The 22,445-nt window shown below is 40.2% G+C and overlaps 1 protein-coding gene across 12 annotated transcripts in view; it reads left to right on the forward strand.

Moving 5' to 3' along the window:
- Window positions 1-22,445, forward strand: part of foxp4 (forkhead box P4) — a 298,841-nt gene that overhangs the window by 225,124 nt on the left and 51,272 nt on the right. For all 12 annotated transcript variants that reach the window (XM_079857685.1, XM_079857691.1, XM_079857692.1 and 9 more), the window contains one exon: window positions 8,087-8,176. In XM_079857685.1, coding sequence (XP_079713811.1) covers window positions 8,087-8,176 — 90 coding nt within the window. The remainder of the gene's footprint in view (window positions 1-8,086; window positions 8,177-22,445) is intronic.

The following is a 22,445-nucleotide window of genomic DNA, read 5'->3' on the forward strand; positions in this document are numbered from 1 at the left end:
ACTTCCTCTTTTGCTCTTTCAGTATGGGACATGGGGATAAGTTACTGCAGAGAGAGACACCAGGTACATATGAGCTCATTTGAGCCTCTTTCACTGTTTGCCTTCCCCAAATGGGTTCAACAGCCATGCAATCCTCACAATCTTTTTCACAGTTTTCAAAAACAAAATCTCTCTGACATCCAAAACACCACTGCTATCGTGTTGCAGTCCATATTTACTTTTTTTTCCAGCAGGCTTTTTGTTTTAACATTTTTGGGGACTTAGAGGTGAGCAACGCACATCTGGAAAGCAGCAGAGGCAGCAAGTTTCAAACAGGTCCCCTTTGTGAAAAATAGGATGTAAAAAAAAAAAAAAAAAAACGAAAGCGGTCAGGGTTTTCAAACATTACAGCATATTTTGAAGTTTTTTCCTCCCTTAGTTTTATTTTTTTATTGCCTTGGCTCCAATTCACCCTTTCCTCATTTTAATGGCCGATGGGAGTCTGCTGTAGCTGTTTAAATTTTAAGGTTTTGCTATAGCCTTTATATTGCGGAAACATTACATTAAATGGCAAAAAGGGACAGCGGCGGCTGCTTTCAGATGATTTCGGCATTGAATAATTCACTCGATTTTGCCATTTTCAGATGCGTGTTCTAATGGATCTGAACAAAAACAAATGTGACGAGTGACTGCGAACCACATGATGGAACAGGAAGTGGCAAATTAAATCCAGCTTGGGCCAAAAAGGAGCGAGAGAGAGGGGAAAAAAAGGGAGAAATATGGTCAGAAGTGCAGTTTATTTGAAACCCACCGTGAAATTGGACAGCACTGCAGGCTACGACTGTAATGAGTCATGGGGACCAAGTTAAGATCTGCGAAACCTTGGCCCGGGCCTATAAACCCGATCCTGTCGTACAATCCACACCTCGTCCTGTAGCCCGGGGTGGACAGCTGCTAACAGGCCCAGTATGTCTGCCTGCAGCCGCTGTAGACGAAGCTCATTTGGTCACCAGCTGTGTCGGAGCGTTCCAGCATCAAAATAGAGTAAGTCTGGATCTCTGGCAAACAATAATTCATCCTTTAGCGATTATCGGCACGGATGGTCTCTCTGGAAAGTTACATTCGTATTGGCCTGGCCAACACTCCATAAGCGATGGTGCGTAACTCTCTCGATTGTGTGGACAAACACATCCGCGGTGGCAGATTCCTCTGGTAGCTGACAGTGATGCATTTGATACATTACAAGCAACTGCTACCGAAAGCCACACTTCACGTAAATATGCCATTCAGATACAAAGCAATCCCACAAGTTGTCACACTCGTGAGTAATAAAGTGGCTGCCGTCAGGAGTGGCGAAAGGAAAGGAGCGGGCGCATTGTGCGCCTGTAGTTACTCAGAGCTTGAAGAGGTTGTACAAGCAGGTATGATTATTTTTGCCAAATCCCTCACATGAGTGACGTTTTGGATGACGGCTTACATTACATCTGTGAAACTTTTCTTTCATCTCACCCCCCCCCCCCCTTCTTCTGTTTCTCGTATCCAATGCAAGCAAACAGAAACAGCTCAAGTCTTCATTTTTAGACACATTACAAGGAGAAAGCTGAACTTCCTAATTCCAGGAGGATCAAGCCCGAACCTCAAAAGAAGCAGCTTTTGGCATAGCTTTACTTTTCCTTTAAGGTTGAATGGCACCGGTTGGGAAAAAAAGGGTGCCTTTGTCTTCCTCTCTCCGCTCCTGATTCAGAGGTGGCTATCATGCAGGGTGCATGCTGAACAAAAGCACCCGAGTGTAACAAGTCCTCCCGGTTTGTACTGCTGAAAGAAGGTTAAGTTTGGTTCTTTTTTTCCCCCTCGGTGCGACGCAGGATGTTTTTTTTTTCTAAACGTTCACATTCCAGTCCCGCCTTAAACACCGTTGATGTTGAGTGAGGGGAAAATAAGCTTTGGCTAGTTATTTATGAACTGCTATTTTGCAAATTGGAAATATATTCTGTCTTCACACCCTTAAAATAGACTTTTTGTGGTGTGTTTGGGTTTGTTTGTAGAGTGTCTGACCACATCTGTCCATGCGTGCGTTTGTAGCATGAGGTAGGTAACATTACTCGCATGAAGAGCACACCCTGTTGCTTTCCTAAACAGTGAGAACAAATTACAGAGTGCATTTGAAATGCTTTTTTTTTTTTTTTTTTTTCTCATTTTAATAGAAAACTGACCTCACCTATTTGCGTTTAGTCTAAAATGGCACCACAAGACATTTATTAGACTATATAATTAATTTCTTTGTTTATAATAACCCATAGGAAAGAATAATCACATCTATTTAATTGTTCCTAACACGATGAGATATGGAGAGCTCAGATTTTCCCCTGAGAAAAACTCTAGTAGTCTCAAGAAAGTCTCACACTGTGCTAATATTTGTCAAGTCTTCATTCACATACTAAAATACAAATATTACATTTTCTCATCAATTTCTTCCAATTTACTTTAATTTTAATGTATATCAACATTTATCTAATTTATTTTTACTTTTGCCTCAGAAACATCTGAGGCAAAGTTTGATACTTCAATGAAAGACAACTTGTGGACAACTCCATTTTGTCTCCTGAGCTATGAAAGAGCAACTTGTGAGCATACAGTTAATAGGGATTTATAACTTTGGTTGCTTTTAGTTTTCTTATAATATCATAAAAAATATATATTTCGTTTGTGAAGAAGATAAAACAAATGATTGTGTCAAGTCACAATGTGTGACATAATACTTCAAAGCTGCTTTGAGTGCGGATAAATATGCCATTTGGCAGTAGAAGCCAGAGTGTAAGTGGAGCATGTTGACAGGGGTTTATTTAAGAATGAATTAAAAACGCAGCGGCATGGCCCTGAGGGAGGCCACCACTGTTACTTCGTTGACCTCTTCTAAAAGGGTCCTCACTAGCAAACTATAAATAACTGCACATCATATCTAACTCTGATTGGAGGTCAGCACAGAGGCAGGGGTTTGACTGGTCGAGTGTGGCCCGCAGCGGTTTCATAAAGCTGATGTAGACAGACCTCTAGGAAAGACAAAATGACATCTCTTTAATATCTCAAATGTTTCTCCTAGAATGCAATGAGATTAAATTGATTTTTTTCTGAGAAAAAGTCTAATTTGTTTTCTAAGTAGAGATAAGTTAAAGCCTCAGTATGTGTCTTAAGTTTCAGAAGAGATCTAAACCATATCTAAGACTGTCTACAGTAACTGACTGTCCACATTCATTTGTTCTTACATTTTTTTTATTCTAATTTCATTTTACTTTTGTCCTCATTTCCTTTTTTATGTCTCCACGTTACTCTTATACGAAGGATTAGTCTTTGTTTCTTGTTCCTGCCTCTTTCTACCCTCATCCCCATCAATATCTCCTGAGCTTCTTCCAGCATACAGTGGCAGTCTCAGTCTGTCTTCAGCTCTGGATCCGCCAACTCCAGTAACATGATTCCCTCTGACCCTTCGTGCCACCCTGGCCCCCCTACCACTTCGCCGCCATCCACCCACCCACCCACACCCATGGACGGCCCACCGTGGGCTCTGTTTTTCTACGGGGGCGGTTGTGGGGGGACGTTGCAGGCATCAACAATGGTTCTCTGTCAGTGATGATGGATCATTCCAGCATATGGTGCCCACCTGTCCGCAGAGGAGCCGACTTCACTGTTTAGATTTACAGAAGAGAGAGAAAAAGCGAGCGAGCGCCCCATGTTCTGCCCTCTCCCTCATTCTCACTCCCACAAACACAGGCGGATTAGGGCTCCGATTCATCACCTCCCAGTCATGTTTACTTAAGCAACCTGAGCGTAATGAATAGAAGCTGGGACATCCAGGAAAGAGGCGTGCAATCACCCCTGTTTGTGTGTTTTACTGCGTTGTTTTGGAACGTCCGTCGTAGAACTGCTCAAAAATTTAATCTGCCGTATTATTATTGGATGCTGGCACATCTGTGCGCACGGACGCGACTGTCACAACTTTGCTAGAACGAGAGCGAGTCGTTCTACGTGCGTATGCCAAAATGAATTCTTCCCTGTTATTTTCCCATAATGGACCCTCACCCGAAAGCCCCCCTCCTTCCCTCTCTCCTGCAAAAAGAAAAGAAACCCAGTTGTCAGCCATTTTTTTTTTTTTTTTTGAAGCCTGTTAAAGAGGGGAGGGCGAGAGCCAAGAGAAAAAAGGAAAAGAAAGACTGGGGAAAAAAGGGAAGAAGAGGGAGCCCCCTGCTAAATCTCCCTACACCCACCCCTCTGACCACCCTACACCCTCCAGCCCAATCCCCATCCCCCCCCCCAACGACCCTGCTGAATTAAAAAATGCTCTGTTATTAAAGGCAATGTCAGGAGTGTTGATTTACGGGGGGGGGCCGATGACAAGTCAGAAGAACTCACACACTGTGCTGCTAAGGCCGCCAAGCTGGGCTCTGACCTCTTCACCCTCCCCTTCCCCTCTCTCACTCGCTCTCACTCTCGCTCTGGCTCGTCCTACCGCCCGCCCTGCACTGCAATAAAACCTGTCTAACTCAACAGCACAATGGAACTGTTGTTGGACCCGACCAGCCGCGGCCTCCCTCATATTTTCTTTAAAGGTGCAGCGCTCACCAGCGAATGCCACGAGGCTTTGGGGTGGATGGGAGAGAGAGATAAGATGAAAGTAGGTGAGCGAGAAGAAAGAAGCAACTCATGTTCCCTTTTGAAATCTGGATGTGTTTTTCACTCCCTGCTTAGATGTATGGATGGAAGTTATAAAGCATTTTTTCCCCCCTGTTTGTACTCCAAATCTTTTTTTAACCTCCACTGTTCGTGAAAGCAATAAAATTGGCAAGTCAGACTCAATAGATTCTCCAGCCACAGAACGGAGCCTCTCCCCTGTTGCTCAGAGAGACCCGCCGCCCCAGTTGATCTCATTCTGGGCCAGTTTAGTGTCACCAGCCTCCGGTCCCACTGTTGATCTGAGTGCATCGTGATTAAGACCAGCCATGCTGACCACTTGTTCTTCACTAGGTACTGTGAAGGAGAGGTTCACCCTCCTTTTGGTCCCCCCCCCCCCCTCCATGCCATTCCAAACTCTTTTTCAACATATTTTCTGTGCAGCACAAAACAAGATGTTAGGAATAATTTCTGAACAGTTTGTTTCCACACAACGAAAACAAGCACCAAAAAAGATGGCAAAAATGTAATAACAATTTTTCATATTTTTAATATTAAAAGAAAATCATAAAACGGTCCATACAGCTTGTGTACTACATCTGCTTCTAATTTTTCAAATCCCTGTCTGTTTCTCACATATTAGGACTTGTTGTAGCTTAGAAAATGTCTTTCCACGCTCAAATTATTTTAGTTTTTCAGTGCAGCACAAATTTAGATATTAGGTTAAATGCCCATCATAAAAGTTCCTAAAAGTGATTTTACAATGGCAAAAAATAAATGCAGTGTATACACTTTGTGTACTATATTTTAAGCCTTCTAAAGCCATTTGATAATTTACCATTGTATTGGACAGCTTTTATGTTGCTTCTCTGCTTTTTTTTTCTTCTTTTTGTCATTTATAAATCATTTTTATGATTTTCTTTTTTGTCCTTTTTAGAGCTTCTTGTTTTTTTTTTTATGGAAAAGATCTACTTGGACATTCTGCCCTTCTGTTGTCTCATTTTTGTTGCGCAGAACAAAGAAAAAAAGTAAAATGGACCACTTTTATTACACCTTTATGGTGCTTTTTTGGAGTTTTTAATTGTATGGAAAAGAGCTGCTCGGACATTCTGCTTAGCCTTTAGTTTTGCCTTTCAAGAGAGAAAAAAAATACAGGGTTGAAATTGCATGAGGGTGAGTAAATGATGATAAAATGTTTCTTTTTGGGTAAACTATTCCTGTAATATAAGGAAATGGTCCAAGAAAGAAGGTATGAGATGGATCTAAGATGGTTTTAGCCTAATAGTTCTAGACTGGTAACGCAAATTTAGGGGTGGTCCTATTTAGGGGTGACCCAGTCACTGCAAAATTACTGATATCACAATCTATCACCATTGCACCCCTGAGCAAGGCACTTAACCTCTGGTTGTTCCTGAAGGGGCTGTGCATTAAATTAGTGCACTGTAAATTACCTAGGATTAAATGTGTGCACTAAACTGCTACCATTTAATCCAAATAATCATGGTGTTTATGAAAATCAAAGAAGAGTTTAATAAAGTGGTAATCAGTGCGGCAGTTTTGTCCAATTGTTGATCATTGTTGCCAGACAACCATCTGGTCCAAGTTGTCTCTGGTTGTGTGTGTGCGCGCACACGTCTGAAAGAAGTAATTCACACCACATGCCATCAGTTTGTAGTCTCGGAGCTAGTCGTAGCTGGGAGGTGCTGCCGGTCACTTTAGCTTATCCAGCCTTCCGCTGAGGTCATGTGTGCAGATGGAGGGGGGTGGGGGGTTCCTGCACAGCATGTGTGTGCATGCGCGAATGTGTGTGCGCACGCCGCTCAATTGCGACCTCAGCAAAAGTAGCAAGTGCTCTTGATGCAGATGGTTTTCATCACACCGACCACTGCATGTTCTCTCTCTCTCTCATGTGCCGATTGTATAGGGGGCCTCTCGCCTTTTTTGGCCCCCTCTCTCTCTCTCTAAAACCCCCACCACCCCCTCTACAATAAAAAAGACAGAGGTGTATCTCTCTTAAATGGATTGGCACCATTTATTTAGAGGGTCCTGGACTGGGCTTTGAAATGCACCCTCCCACACATTTAGCCAGTAAGTACTTCTGCAATTGATATAATGGCTATTAGCACTATCAGTCTATTACTGATATCAGATCAGTGCTAAATGGCCATGTTTTAAAGGGGTAGTTCAAATGAATATTCTGTCATTGTTTACTTAACTCATTTGCCTTAGTGTCTTATGTCAAACTTACTTCTGAATATTTATGCCGCTTTTTCCACTACAACAATAGCAGAAAGTGGCCAGGCGTTGTCACGCTCAAAAAAAGCTCTAAATATGCGTCCGTATGACCCATGCATTGTATTATTACTTTTTTGAAGCTCTCAAATCTCATTTGTCTATAGGTTTGCCTTTGATTCTCACCAAGTTACAATACGTGTACATTACCGCTCAAAAGTTTGGGGTCAGTAAGATTTTTACAATGTATTTACAGTATTTTAATGTAATTTCAGTTGTCCAAAAAGTACTCATGTTTTTATTTGATCACACAAAGCTGTTGTATGACTTAAGAAGACTTAAAATATATATTTTGAGTTGTATGGACCACATTTATGCCATGTTTATGGTGCTGACGTGAGAGTTAATAAATTACGGCAATTGTGATTTTTGGATGAATTATGCTTCTAATGACAGTGAATGTTAAACCATATAGATTTGCCTTCAAAGTGAGTTTACAGCTAGATGAACTATTAAAGCTGGCTTAAAATGTCTAAAACGTTTGGAATTTACAGCTATTTTTCGGTTAGTATATCGAAGTATGACTGAGGATTTATGCTTGGTGTCAGGTCTTTTTTCTTTTTCTTTTTTCAGTCCCCCCCCAACACACACACACACCCCTTTCATAAATCAATATTTACTATGTAACCTTCCTCTCTCTCTTCAGGGCCAGGAAGCAAATGTGCATCCTGATGGCGCTCTTCAAAAAGCTGTTTGCCCACTGATTTACTGTTGCCTAGTGTTTTTGTTTTGAGAGCCGCATTTTGCCATTGGACCAAAGATCCTGTGCGGGTACAGTTTAAAAAATCCAAACGAATACTGCCGTCATCTGTTCGTAGGGTAGCGAAGCGTTGCCACATGATGTGGGACGGACCTCGGATTGGCGGCACAGTGGACAGAATATCTAAGGAAGTGTGAGAGAAAGGAAAAAAAAGGGTGCGGTAGAGTTACAGAGTTGCATTTTCTCCCTCTCAGTCTGAAGAGAAAGCAAGGCCCATTTCTGGCCCTGTAAGGGAGGGGCCCCACTCACTCAGGTTGGCAAACAGGTGGGGCCCACCATGCAGTGCTAAGTGTATCCCTCCTGTGATTTTGAGGAAATGTAAGCAGAGTGCAAAGGTGTGTGTATGTGTGGTGCTCACCGCTGTGTTGTCTCTGTGTCTCGTGTCCACAGGCCCTCCAGGCAGCACGCCAGTTCATCCTCCAGCAGGCCACAGGACTCAACTCCCCCAGCAGCAACGAGCTCAAACAGAGCCCTGTGCAGGTACGAGTGCCACACACATACACATACACAAACACAAGCAAGACTATACAAGCATACATACACTTCTTATAACCATCAGATGTGAGCGTATGCACATCTAAATCACACTCATGTATGTTTTGTTTTATCATTAAGGTTGGGTGGTATAATATCAAATATTCTATGTATTTATGATGATTTTGCTTGTGTTATCAAATCAAGCATCATCATGAAAATTATGACGGATTAAATGCACTTCTTATTAGGCCATTTCGTTTCCTAAAGGCAGCTTTATTATACTAGCTCCACAATCCTTTGCTCCAAAATGTTTATGATATAACATTTTAAAAAGTTGGTAAGCTTGATTCATTTTCTTGAATCATTTAGAACAATCTGAACTCTGATTCAGTGATTAGTTTGCAAAGGTGCATATAAATGAAAAATGTAAATATTTTTAATTTAATGAAATTGAACTGAATTTAAAAAGAATTTGATTATCATCAAATATCAAGTCATCAATTTTTTTTTTTTTTGCTATATCACCCAGCCCTATTTGTCATGTCGTACTTTCTTAATAAAGTTCTTGACTATCTGATTCTGATCGTCTCCCATCCCCCGTCTGTTCTATATTATTATAAGAGCAGAGTTGTGAATGTGGTTCTTTGTAGTGAAGAGCTGAACAATGGCACTACTTAAAAAAACCAAGCTTCATTTCTAGCTTGAGTGCACGTTTCTGTAGCACCTGGTCTCTCTCTCTCTCTCTCACACACACTCACACACACACACACACACACACACACACACACACACACACACACACACACACACTCACACTCACACTCACACTCTCTCTCAGGGTCTAGAGCAGGAATCTTGGGAAAAGAGTAGTGTGTAGAGCTTAGATCTATCAGTAACAAGACCAAAGTTTAGTTAATTTTTTCATTATTGCTTTACCAAAGACAATACCAAAAAATATGAATATAGTGGCCATGAATTAACAAATCATTCCCACGGCTTAATACATCAGCGTGTTTTACATATTCGTTTAAGTAAATCGCGCGCACAATATAACAATTTGTTCCCTCATTTTACTAAATCACGCGCACAATATAATAATTTGTTTCCTTGTTGTAGTTAAATAAAAACGAGGGAGCAAATGAGTACAATGTGGCTATGATTTGCTAAATCGAGGGAACAAATTATTATATCGTGGCCACAATTTACTAAAACGAGAACGCATTGGCCACAATGTATTTTTGTCCGCATTTCATGTGCAGCAGGCTATCTTTTCAAAGTAATCATCAGTTCTTGTTTAACAATACACTGTGCATTTTGCATGTGTGTTGGTATTGTTTTGTCTTGGTGTTTCTTACTGTTGGGAAGAAATACAGTCTTCATGCCTGCCATGTTGAATTGGGGCAGTGGTGATAACTGCCTGCTTTAGCCCACCCGTCAAATGTGACAAGACGCACTCGCGTGTGTACACCAGAGTAAAGCTTTGATATCACAGTCATGAAAACATGCTTCTTCCTGCATTAACACAGTTGTGAGACTAACACAGACTGGCATGTAAGTACAGATTAGGGTGCACTTTTTATTTAGCCTGAATCTGATGGAGATGGAGGAGAGAAGAAGATGAACAAGGCCACCGCTAATCACGAGCAGGAAGCGAGGGGCGGATGTAGTCAATACTGGCATATTGGGTGAAAAGTAGAGAGCACAAGTGAACGAGTGAGCAAAGGGGAGCGAGAGAGCCGCCCAGTGTTTTACAAATCATCAATAATCCAGGAGGAATGCCAGCTGACAGTTTAAATGACCGTGTTGAGAGGTTTTCCCTTCAGGGTAATTAACATTATCAAGGAACAGCAGGTTACCTCGTTAGTGGCGCACTCATTTAATTAACAAACCACACTAATTAGATTGAACCCTGGGCTGAAGTTTGCTTCACCGTGCTCGTTGAGTTAAAGAAAAGTCAAGATGAGGAAAATGAAAGGAACATTTTATCAGAACACCATTTTTCACAAGTTGCTTTTTTTGTTCATGCACCTTTCGATAATGTATGTGGCTTATTGAACAGATTTGGCTCTTTTGAAGTATCAATTGGGGTGTTTGCTATTGTGAGCATCACTTTTATTTTTGAAAAAATACGTTTACTTTCTTCTATCAGGGCTCGAAATGAACTTTTTTACTTGGTAGCACTGGTGCTCCCAACTTCAAAAAGTTAGGAGCACCAGCAAAAATTTAGGAGCACCCACCAAAAATTAAGGAGCACCACAACTACAAATTATATATTAACAGATTTTATTTCATCCTGTGGCCAAGATTTGAAATTTGGTCTTCTGGCTCTATATCATCTCACCCCGATGATATTGGCACATGATTTGTCATTTGACATAAATTTAGTGAAGGCAAGCTCTTCTTTGGCGATGGTGTATGCGGTGTTATATTCATAGACAGTATGGTTATATTTGACGTATCCTGACGATTAAAAGCCTTAATAATCGAACCTGATGAACCTGATTGTTTGCCACACACCTGTCCCTGCATTTTTTGCTTGGCACTTGGCACTCTATTGCTATTAATATGCTGTATTAATCTTTGATAATCTTAGTTAATAAAAATACAGCTGTTCATTGTTCATTAATGTTACTTCACAGTGCATTAACTATGTTAACAAATAAAAAAAAATATTTCAATAATGTAGGCTATTAGTAGCCCAAATGTTGAAATTAACATTAACAATGGTTAAAAAATTAACAAAGTCCAGTTTATTAATAGTACATGTTAACTGTGTTAACTAGAATTTAATAAGTGGAACATTATTGTAAAGTGTTACCGATTTGTTATATCGATTCAGACATCTCGTGAGTGTGTTGGACAGATCAGTTGTTTTAACCATTCATTAAAGTGAATCGGTTCAAATGAGTCATTAGTTCGCGAATCGGACGTGTCATTAGTGGACGTGTAGCATACGGCAAGCGTTGTCTGATTATCCCGGTAGTTTATTTTTTTAGCACAATTCACACTCCACGGAAATTTAGGAGAAAAAAAAAATCTCCGAATGCTCCACGTGAAACTTCGGTCTTCCGCCCTTTTTCTATCGTGTCAAATGATTTTGATTAATATGCGCGAGGGAGAGAGAGCAAGTCGTGAGAGCACGAGAGCACGACAGCGCTCGTGTTGTTTGAAGACGTGAGAGTGCGCGCGCGCGGCCGGGGCTTTCTCTCGTCAAGCGCAGCAGTCACTCACGCACCGATCAAATAAGGCTTTGGCGGTCGCCAAAAAAAAATCAATGCAGGAAAACCCCCGGGATTGGTTATATAACGTTGGATAGAATGACGGTCCGGCCATCGCGTATCAGCGCACATAAGGTACACACTGTGAAGTAATTTGCAAACGTTTTTTAGAGAAATGAAAACAGGTCGCACCACAACCATTATTTGCACTCGCACAAATGCTCCCAAATATATTTTTAGGTCGCACAGATTAAATTTCAGGAGCATATGCGACCAGAATGGTCGCAATTTCGAGCCTTGTCTATGGAACACAAAAATTTCCAAGTGTTTTGTTTTAATACATTGAAAGTCACTAGACTTTCTTCAAAATATCTTCTTTTGTGTACCACGTTAAGAAAGCACGTCATACATATTTATTTTTGGAGTAACTTTCCCTTTAAGTATTAAACTTAAGTGTTCACATTGTCATTCTTCATTTGTGCTACAGAGTGACATGAATGGCATCTCAAATTATTAGTTTAGCAGAATTGTGATATATTACTTTCATTTAACTTTTTGGGTGTAAAGGGGAAAACAATACCAGATTTACACTTAAAAGGGTGTATATAGGGATCAGAATATCATTGACTTGGAGGTGGGCTCTTTTGACTGCTGAAATGCAGCCAACCAGAAGTCCTGAGCATCTTTTGACAAGTTTTACAAAAGAGCTAATCTCGTTTTCTCTACAAAGGGTCTTACAGAGGTTATAGCATACTACATTCTCAGGCTGGATGTTATAAGGAGGCGTGCACATACACATTTGATGTTTTCCGATCAGCTCTATGGTCAGATCCACTGACCTCTGTCGACCCATGACCCTTAATAGAGCCTCAGGTGAGGCTCTTTGTTTGGGCTTCTGGGGTGAAGTCTATCCTACCTCAGCACAAGGCCAGCCTGCATACTGATAAAGGAGAGCCCTGAGATTCTGCTTTGTAGTGTCACTTCCTCATATACTGCCCCGGGGCATCAACCCTCAGCCCCGACCCTTCCCGGTGTCTAGTTTTTCTAAAGGGATTTAGGGACTGTAAACCACCCCTTGTTTATGTCGCTGAGGAGGGTTTCCGTTACTTTCGACTCTAAAACAAGAAAAATTGCAGGTTTTTTTTTTTTTTTTTTTTTTTTTTTTTGTAGTGATGCGTCACACCACTTATGTCATTACGAAAAGGCCTTCAGCTGCTCGACACCTAGCCGTCAAGAGACTCTTGCTGGTATTTCAACTCTCTTTTTTTAAATTCTTAATTGAATTTTTTTTTCTTTTTTTTTTTTCTAAAAGTCCTCAGGTTCAGGGTATTTGAAGCTGTTGTCCAATGGCAAGGAGAGTAGGGCAAGGAAGTCATTTAATCTAATCAATGGATTTAGCCTGACAGAAAATGGCTGCTGGTCAGGTTAAGCTCCCTATGAAGATTTGAATGCGGTGTGACAAACAATGATTTCTTTTGGTGGCTGATAATTAGTTTTCTTCTTCTTTACTGCCAATGAAACCGGAAATTACACTACTGAGGTTTTTGTCTGAATCTTTCAGAACCTTGGCCATGACCAACATGTTCTTTCCTTAAACGCTTAATTTGCCCGTCTCTCATTCTCGCCTAATATTCTTTCTCTTTTTTTTTATAGCCCTCAATGTTTTTTAAAATCATTACTTTCAAAAAAAAAATCATGTTTTTACTTTATTTTTAATCAAATAAATGCAGCCATATATATATATATATATATATATATATATATATGTATGTATGTATGTATGTATGTGTATATATATATATATATATATATATATATATATATATATATATATATATATATATATATATATATATATATATATATATATATATATATATATATATATATATATATATTAGGGCTGTCAAACGATTAATCGCGATTAATCGCATCCAAAATAAAAGTTTGTTTTTACATAATATATGTGTGTGTACGGTGTATAATTATTTTCTATATATAAATACACACACATGCATGTATATATTTAAGAAATATTTGCATGTATATACTGTGTATATATATTTATATTATATATCATTTATATTATATATAAATATTTTATATATAAATAACACATTTTTCTTAAATATATATGCATGTGTGTGTATTTATATATAGAAAATAATTATACACCGTACACACACATATATTATGTAAAAACAAACTTTTATTTTGGATGCGATTAATCGCGATTAATCGTTTGACAGCCCTAATATATATATATATATATATATATATATATATATATATATATATATACATATATATATGGCTACATTTATTTGATTAAAAACAGTAATGATAGAAATATTACAATTTAAAATATTTGTTTTCTTTTTTCAGCATCGTTACTCCAGTTTACAGTGTCACATGATCCTTCAGAAAACATTCTAATATGTTGACTTGGTGCTTCAGAAACATTTCTTATCAAACTTTATTAACTGTGATGTATTTTTTCATATATTTTTTAAACCGGTTAAATTTAAAAAACAAACCAAATGGTTGTTTGGTATGGAATTGATTTTGTTGATTTAATTGTTTACTTTTTCATTCATTTTATTTGATGTTTTATAATTAGCAGCATAATATAATCCACACATTTTTAAATCTGTCACACCATAGGACTATTTTTATCTTTGTGTATAAGGTGATGGAAAGGGCATAGAATATATCATGGTTATAAAGACCCATTTTACATACACACACGTGGCTTCAGTCCCATCTTTGTTGGTAATTGAAAAGAAAAAGTGTCCTCTTTTCATGTATTATTGAGGACCTCGTTTAATTAAAAAAAAAAAAGAAGAAAAGACTCATTAGAGACATGCTAATTAGTTTCCTTCTCTTGAGCGTTGATAGAGAGGCTGCGTTGCCACGGTAGCACTGGGTGAAGGGAGGACCACATTGAGATGATCCGATGGCGAGATGGGTGACGCCAGCTGGAACCTCCACCTCTGTGTGGTCAAGCACTTTGGAATCAATTTTACAGAATGAACTTTGAAAGTCCTTTGACCCTAATGAAAATTTACCTCTTGTGTTTGTTCTTTATTGCAGTAAAACAAAGCAGCGCTTATCATGCAAATGGCCACTTTAGAGCAGGTTTTGATAAGAATTCTTTGGCGCTTTTTTTGGAAACTGACACGTATATAGACACCTCACATCAATGGGGGATAAAAAGACCCTCCATACTGGACGGAGCCCTTTTTGTGAACTTTTATTTTTGAAAACTCTGTTTTGTCCATTAAGTGGAAATGCTTAGTTGGCACTTTTTTTTTTTTTCCTTTTCAAAGAGGTTGTTTTGAAAAGAGAGAGGGTAAGAGAGGGTGACCCAGAATGCAAGAGGCCTGACAGATTGAAGACAGCGAGAGAGAGAGAGCAAGAAGAGAAACACCCAGGGCCTTGCTGGCCGTTTCAGAGTTTGGGTTTGAGCAGTGGAGTGTAAAAGTCCATTTTTTGATCTGAAACATGAGTGAAAAGTGTAATGAACGCGGTCGATAATGGGCTTTTATATTTCCGCACCCCAGTCATCTCTTCTGTTGTGTTCCACTGGAAATTTGTTGTCATTTTTATTCTGGGGCAGTGAGGCGTTAGATAGAGCCACAGATGTGTGTGCGCGAGGGACGTTCGCAGAAAGCGAGGGACTAATGGAAGATGGAGTGGTGGGGGGATTTTCCACTTGAACTTGCCCGACTCTGGGCACTCGCGCAACGGCGGATTTTCATTTGTCCGAATGCTGTCCGAACGCTGTCAGAGAAAGCGGTCCCCAGACGCGAGCTTTGAACTGGGTGAAAATAAGCAAGTGACAGCCCAGAATTCTCTGCTTCTCTAGAGTCGCTCAGCCCTGCAGCCCCCGGTGGCTGTCTTTTATTACACACCGCGCACACACACAACAAACAAAACCGCAGGCACCACCACCATGTACTGTATAAGAAGTGCAATATGATAAATACCTGTGGGAGGTAATTGGGTAACTTTGGGGGATGGACGGCAATGGGGGTTTTAGATCATTTTGGGACAAATTAGCTTGTGAAAAGGTGGCTGTGTGCACCAGGGCTCTATAGCCTGGAAGACATCATCATCATCACAGAGCCACCTGGTAACAGCGCCTGCAGCCTTTCAGCGGGCCTGTTATTAAAATGACAGCCCTCTTTAGCGTCACGTCCCGCTCAATAGTGACCCTTCACTCTCCACATGCAGGCTAATATCTTCCAGGCTTTTTGAAGGTGGCGGTGTGACTGTTTAAAAGCTCTCCCATCCGTCCCCCCCTTATGCTAACCCCACCTAGCTTCCCTTATCGCTTCCACCTGAGAAATGTGACCTCTTGCCCCCTTCTGTCAGGATTAAGAGAAGGGAATTATTCTAGTGGAACAGTGGAGGCATTTTGCTCTCCTGTTCATGTGTTGATAAACACATTCTGCTTTAGTATGATGGGGGACGGTTAAATGTAGCTGGGAGAGTTGGCATGTAGCAGTTTAGCATTCTTGCATTAGTCATATGGTGAAATGGAGATGGAAGGTGATCATAAGGGCTAGTTAGGAGACAGAGGCAACAGTTTAGATGTGTTGGTGGGCTTTACAACAGCCATGTTGTCAGGCACTGCTAGCAGTTTGCTACGGTTGTAAGGGATAATGTGTATTTTGGCATTACACCTTGACAGGTTGAGGTTCTGAAGGGGTTATTTCATACATATGTTATTATGTACTGTATATGCCTGTATTTCTGTCACAATATATAAATAAATATGTATACAAAAAGAAATAAATATAAACGAGAGTATATACTAAAAAAAGTAAATGACAAAAAGTAAAAAATTCATTAACACATTTTTGTATATAATATAATATAATATATTATGATATAATATAATATAAAATATGAATGTATCAAATATTTTTTGTACAAAAATATATATATTTCGGGGTTTTTTTTTTAAGCTTTTATTGTTATAAAATATAAATGTATCCAAAAAAAAATTGTAATGACAAGCGTCTTCCTTAAGGACACATTGGTGATAGCTCACGGATCACTCCTTACTGTATTCCTACAGAGATCCTTGCGGCTCCTTGAACCCTTTTCTTGTGGTACATTCTTAGTAATTCCCTCTCCATATCTGATCTCCCCCTTCCCACTTGTTTTTGTTTGGGTACGCCCTTCCTCCATCCCTTCTCTCCCTGTTTGCCCCTGTCTCTGACCCCGCCAAGCCTCCACAACCCCAGCCTTAACCTCTATCCTCCCTCCCCGCCGTCTCCCTCTCGCCTCGCCTCGGCCCGGGCTCTGGTGTTGGTTTGCGAGGCGATTAATGGCGCTGTTGTGTAAATGAGATGTGACGGCTTGTTTACCGGCTTGAGCCCGCAGGCGATAGACTCACGAGCGCACCCGTGAATAAACTGCTCATAATGGCCATCAGCGCAGACTGCAGGTACTCTAGTGCAGGAGGAGAGAGAGAATTAGAGAGTGTGAGCTGTGGGTTGCGGTTAGGCAGTCTACCAGTCCTCCATCGGTGAGGTGAGTAATTCTTTTTGACGGGGGTAAACAGCGCTAGGATGTTGTCCCGCGTGTGCATGGATGCCCGCGTGTGATGTCTCCTCTAGTCGTCTCCTTGTCATTTTTTTCAATTATCCCTCCCACTCCAGCAACCCTGCAGAATGCCGGTGAGCTTGAAGATGGATCATTGAGATTGACTGACTGTGGTGTTTATATATTCATTATAACTTTATTTGCCTCCATCTTTCTCCATTACACATGCTAACACATTAAATGTTCATATTTGTCATGTTTTATAGCACCACCTATTGTCTGATTGCCTCTAAGTTTTACAAGCTTTGTCAGAATCATGCATTTAAGTATATGGCTTGTATTTTGTGAGAATCAGATATATTAAAATTGGAATACTGATTATCGGCTGATATTAGAAATGTTATTTAAAATGCTGTAATCAGTTGATATTGGATATTTAATTGTGCATGCTAATTTACCTCTTTTAACTTTTAGATTACCTTTTCCGTCATTTATCTTTAAAACGCTAGTAATTTAATAACACTGTTTAAGAGATCTTTACAAATCTCAAAATGAATATCTGTACATTATAATGTTGTGATGCTTAAATTCACTTGTAGCATTTGAAATTATTGATTTTAGTTTGTTTTATTTTTAGTTTATTTAGACGAAAAAAAGTATAGAATTTAAATATCTAGCATTTATCGGTTTTTGGTCATAAAATAAAATTTCGGATTATCGTATTAGCTAGAATTTTAATATCAATACATCCCAACGAAACTTGATGACATTTGTGCGTGAGACTGGTGTTTTTCTTTTGCGGAGCTTCTAACAGATGTAGGATATCCAAGGTGCTCTTTTCCATAAAATCACATTTTTAAGACTTTACTAGTTAATTCATTCTAGCTCACCACAGAGGGGCAATTGTGTTTCTTTGCTGTTATATGACACTCCGTCTCAGCTTTCTAGAAGAACTAAACTCTTCCTGTTCCTGTGTGTGTCTGTGTGCTAACCAGGATTTTAGATTTGGATGACCAGAACTCTGCTCTCTTTACATATTCGGTGTGATTCTTTGGCCACCTTTCCAGATAAGTGTTGCTCTGTCGTAATTCATACTCCAGAGTCTGAGCCGAGTTCCCTCGCAGTCTTTAAAGTGCTAGACCTTTGTGCTCTTCTCTAAATTCTTCAACTTTAAGTGCCGTTTATCAGATTTTCCCCCTTCTTTATATGGACGAGTATATTATTCCTCTCCAGCTATAAAAAGCCTTTCAAGAACTCAGCCAGTCCCAATTATGGCTTTATGGAGCTGATTTGCCACGTCTGTCCAAAGTTTAGTAACATGTTTTTACATGCTTTCACTTGAGGCTCTTTCGCCCATTTTTTTATCCTGCTCGTGTGTGTGTGTGTGTATGTATGCACCACCGCTCTACATGTGATAATTACCCTGTAATATGGAATGGCAAAGAATCCTCCAGAGAATGGAGATGCATTCATCATCATCCATTTATTTAAATACCATAATTTAGTGTACGGCTCATTACTGGGAGGTTGACCTTTCCCAAAATGAAGATCTCCTCTATACTTTGTACTCGCTGTCTGGTTTCATTTTTTTTTTTAAACCTAAAAATGCTAATAGAGATAAATACAAAGGAGGTGATGAAGGGTGTAGCCTATATCTATCTATCTATCTATCTATCTGTCTATCTGTCTATCTGTCTATCTATCTATCTATCTGTCTATCAAGTGCATTAAAATCATTGCGATATTTATGATGTTGCCTAATTAAATGTCAGCCAAATCATTCCAAATTAAACAATACATCACTCATTCATCCATGTAGTCGTTCATTTGTGTGTGAGTGGGTAGAGCTCTAAAAAATGTAAAGATTTTTATGTGATTAGAAAAGAAACTTCTCAGGTGTGTTCAGGCTTCAGTTCTAGTGTTTTAGTTTACACCAGGTGCAACAAGCATTGATTCCCTTGCAAGATGCACCACAACCCCCAAATCTATTTTTGAATGGCAAATAATTTGAGTGGCCACTTCATTAGGGCAGAAACGTGACAACTTATCGTTGAATGCATTGAGACGCTCCATATATCCAGACTAATGGAATCAGATTGAATCCAGGAGCACAGGTGAAACATTTTGCAGGGAATCGCCTGCAAAATGCTTTTAAGTGCGGATGGTTTTAGTTTAATGAAAGTGAGTCATTTGGCAGACTGACAGTATATTGTGCTGAGGAGGATTTCGTATTAAAACACTCTCACTTGTTCCGGGTTCAGACCCCACATAAACCGCACAATGTTGGGCTCTGCCCGCGGGTCTGTCTGTTGGTTCACAAGAGATTCACATCATCGTCCTTGTGTCTGTGTTTTAATGAGCGGAGGGGTTGATAAGGCTGATTGTAATTTATCAAGGCTGGAAAAAAAGGAAAAGCCAGAATAAGGCTCATTGGAATGCATTCTCTGTCCTTACTACTTCCTTTATGACCCTCTGGGACGCATCGCTCTTCTTGCAGCTCGGCTTCCCTCTCCTCTCTCTCTCTCTCTCTCTCTCTCTCTCTCCCTCATTTCCCATCTCTCCTCTTTGTTAATCAGTTAAACTCGCTCTTCAAATAGCCCCTCTAATTACTGCTCCGCTTCTTGCGAACGGCCATCTCCCCCGCTGCTCTCTCTCTCTCTCTCTCTCTCTGTATTGAAGCTGACCCCTGTCAGTAGTGGGTAGCTCTTCGTGGTGCGTGCGGACAGCGCTGGTGAATCTTAATGGTGGTGGGAGGCACCAGAGGTGCCACTGAAGCTGGCTCATTAGCAGACAGTCTCAGAAGCTTGTGGAGATGGTTTTAGGGGATGGCCATCAAATACACACCATATATTATGCGCTCTCTCAGACAGATGCGTTCAGATGCCGTGCCACTTACAAACTCAAAGCTGCGGGTGAGTGCGAAAAGAGGTTTTGCTTGTACAGATGAGCTCCATTTACCGTATTGACCTCTAAAGTGACTGTGTGTCCAACCACCCCCACCCCCCCACCCCATACCTGGTTAAAGGTGGATGATATAAGTGAAATTTGCTGGAAATGACCACAAGAGCCGCCCTATGCAGACGACCCTTGACCTGCGTGCCACTGATTGGTGGATGCCGTTCTCAAACACACACAGGTTATTATAGCATAAGCCCTGATATTATTTGCTTTTGTAAGCCATAGCCTTCCTGTTCATCTCAATGGCAATTGTTCAGCTAGCATAGGACTCAGTAAAGATGCAATCTCCATGCCGTCTTTGCTTATGAGCACTCAATTCTAGATTACTGAGCCAGTTACCTGGTGCCATTTGACTAATTACAGAAAAGGAAAATTATTAAAAAAAATAAACAAACAATGAATGAGAAACTATTAAAAATAGACGATTGTCATACATCTTCCATAATATAATGAAATATAATTTTGATTTAAATGCCCCTCCCCCCCCCCCAAAAAATATGCTTTTGCCCTCATATAATTATAGTTCAAGCATTGACCAATTGGGACTAACTACCTCTGTTAACACACCAATCCTTGACCTCTTACGTTCAAGTGAAAAAGACTGGGTTGGGTGCAACCTCCAGAAATATATATTGTATATTTTTTATAAATATATTTTTTATATTTTAAACAATTGAATAGCTTTATATATATATATATATATATATATATATATATATATATATATATATATATATATATATATATATATATATATATATTTATTATTATTATTATTATTATTATTATTATTATTATTATTATTATTATATATATATTTTTTTTTTTTTTTTTTTATAATGTCTATATGTTTCAAAGCTTTGTCTATTTGGCTGCCTATTGAAGCTCCGCTATGGGTGGACCTGTGGTCCAAATGTGAGGCATTTCCAGCCCTTTACTGACAACACATCACAACAGGTGTCTCTTGTTATTCTCTCTTGTCATACGTGGAGAGAATGCTTTTTGTCTCCGTTTTTAAAATATAGTAAATGAGTGTTCAGGCTTGATAATTCACAGCAAGGTGCTCGCCGCTGTGCTTCTGCTCATCGAGCAAAATATCTCCCTAGCCTTTCTTTCCCTTTGCATGTTAATTTAAAGAGAGAAAGAGAGAAAAAAAATTAAATGTATTTAATAAATGCCTGACTTCAAATGGTTGGGGTTTCTGGCTCCTCTATTACTGGGTCTATTCAGCGGCAAATGAACGGGGGAATCATTTATGGCGAGAGACAAAGCCGAATGAAAATATAATTCCGCATTGTGCTGCGCTTTTGTTAGCGGCCGTCAAGTCCCTAATGGCGCGCTTTTGTTTTCCTGCACTGCTCTGAAACCGTAGTGTCGAATTGCACGCTCCGCTCATGGTGTGTAATGGCCCGCCTTTGTGATATTAGATTATAGGGGCAATTAATGGCGTCAAACCTTAACAACTCAGCATTCAGGCGGCTCGTCAATCCCACTGTCGCGCCGCAATAGAAGGTGTTATAACTCTGGTAATTATTACGCCTGCAACTTGAAAATGTCAATGAACGTGTGTATAAAATAGAATGTATGGGTTGTCACCGCGGGAGAATGGGATGCAGAGGAGCAATTAATTACAGGTTTTCATTTCGCTCTTTGCCGGTGACAAGCAGCCGTGCGTGGCAAATTGGCGTGACGCCAAGCGCCCGCCACACCGAGCCCCCTCTTTTGCCCTATCTCACGTTCCGTCTGCCCCGATGTGTGCACAGACACACATACATCACGTCCCGGCCCGACCGGCCTGCTGTGGGCTCTCGCCTCGGATGATGCCCCGGCTTTGTTTCAGACGCTTTTCCTCTCTAGGTGCACATACTTGCTTTCAAAGCAGTAATTGTAGGGCCCTTGATGTTTTAACCCTTGATATAAGTCATCAAAGGCGGATGCATGATATTTGGCAAAGGGCCGAACACTCTCCCACGATGGCATCAGATGCATGATATCATCAGCTGAAATGTGTCTGTGCTTGCTAGCTTTAGCTGTAAGCGCTAGTCTAACATAGCCTCACCTGCGTCACGCCTATAATTAATCCAGGTGAGTGGCACGCCAGGCCATAAAATGTGTCTGTCTTGTGGCACATAAGTCATAGAGGGTAAAAGAGTGCATAATTTTGCCTCTTTGTCTCTGTCATGGATTCTGGGAAGCGTTCCCACCTCTCCTCATAGTGAAGGATACGGATGGCTCGTTTCATTGTGATAGGGACGTTTACAATAAAATATCGGACAGTCACAGATAACCACGAGGCTCGCGAACGCAAGCTTTCATCCCTCTTTCCGGCGGGGGAAAAGAGCCGGTGTTCGTATTTACCGCCAATCTTGTTTACAAAGTCAAATCAGCCCTTTACAGATTTAATTTGCGTCTGACAGCTCTCTCTCTTCTCCTTATCTCGCCCCCTCCCTCCACCCCTCCTCACGAGCCCTCGAGCTCCGAATAGATAAACTGCTGAAAATATGAGCGCTCAGGCGCTACATGAAAACAAATGAATGCAA

The sequence above is a fragment of the Squalius cephalus genome (genome assembly GCF_949319135.1).
Source record: "Squalius cephalus genome assembly, chromosome: 22".
Lineage (NCBI taxonomy): Eukaryota > Metazoa > Chordata > Actinopteri > Cypriniformes > Leuciscidae > Squalius > Squalius cephalus.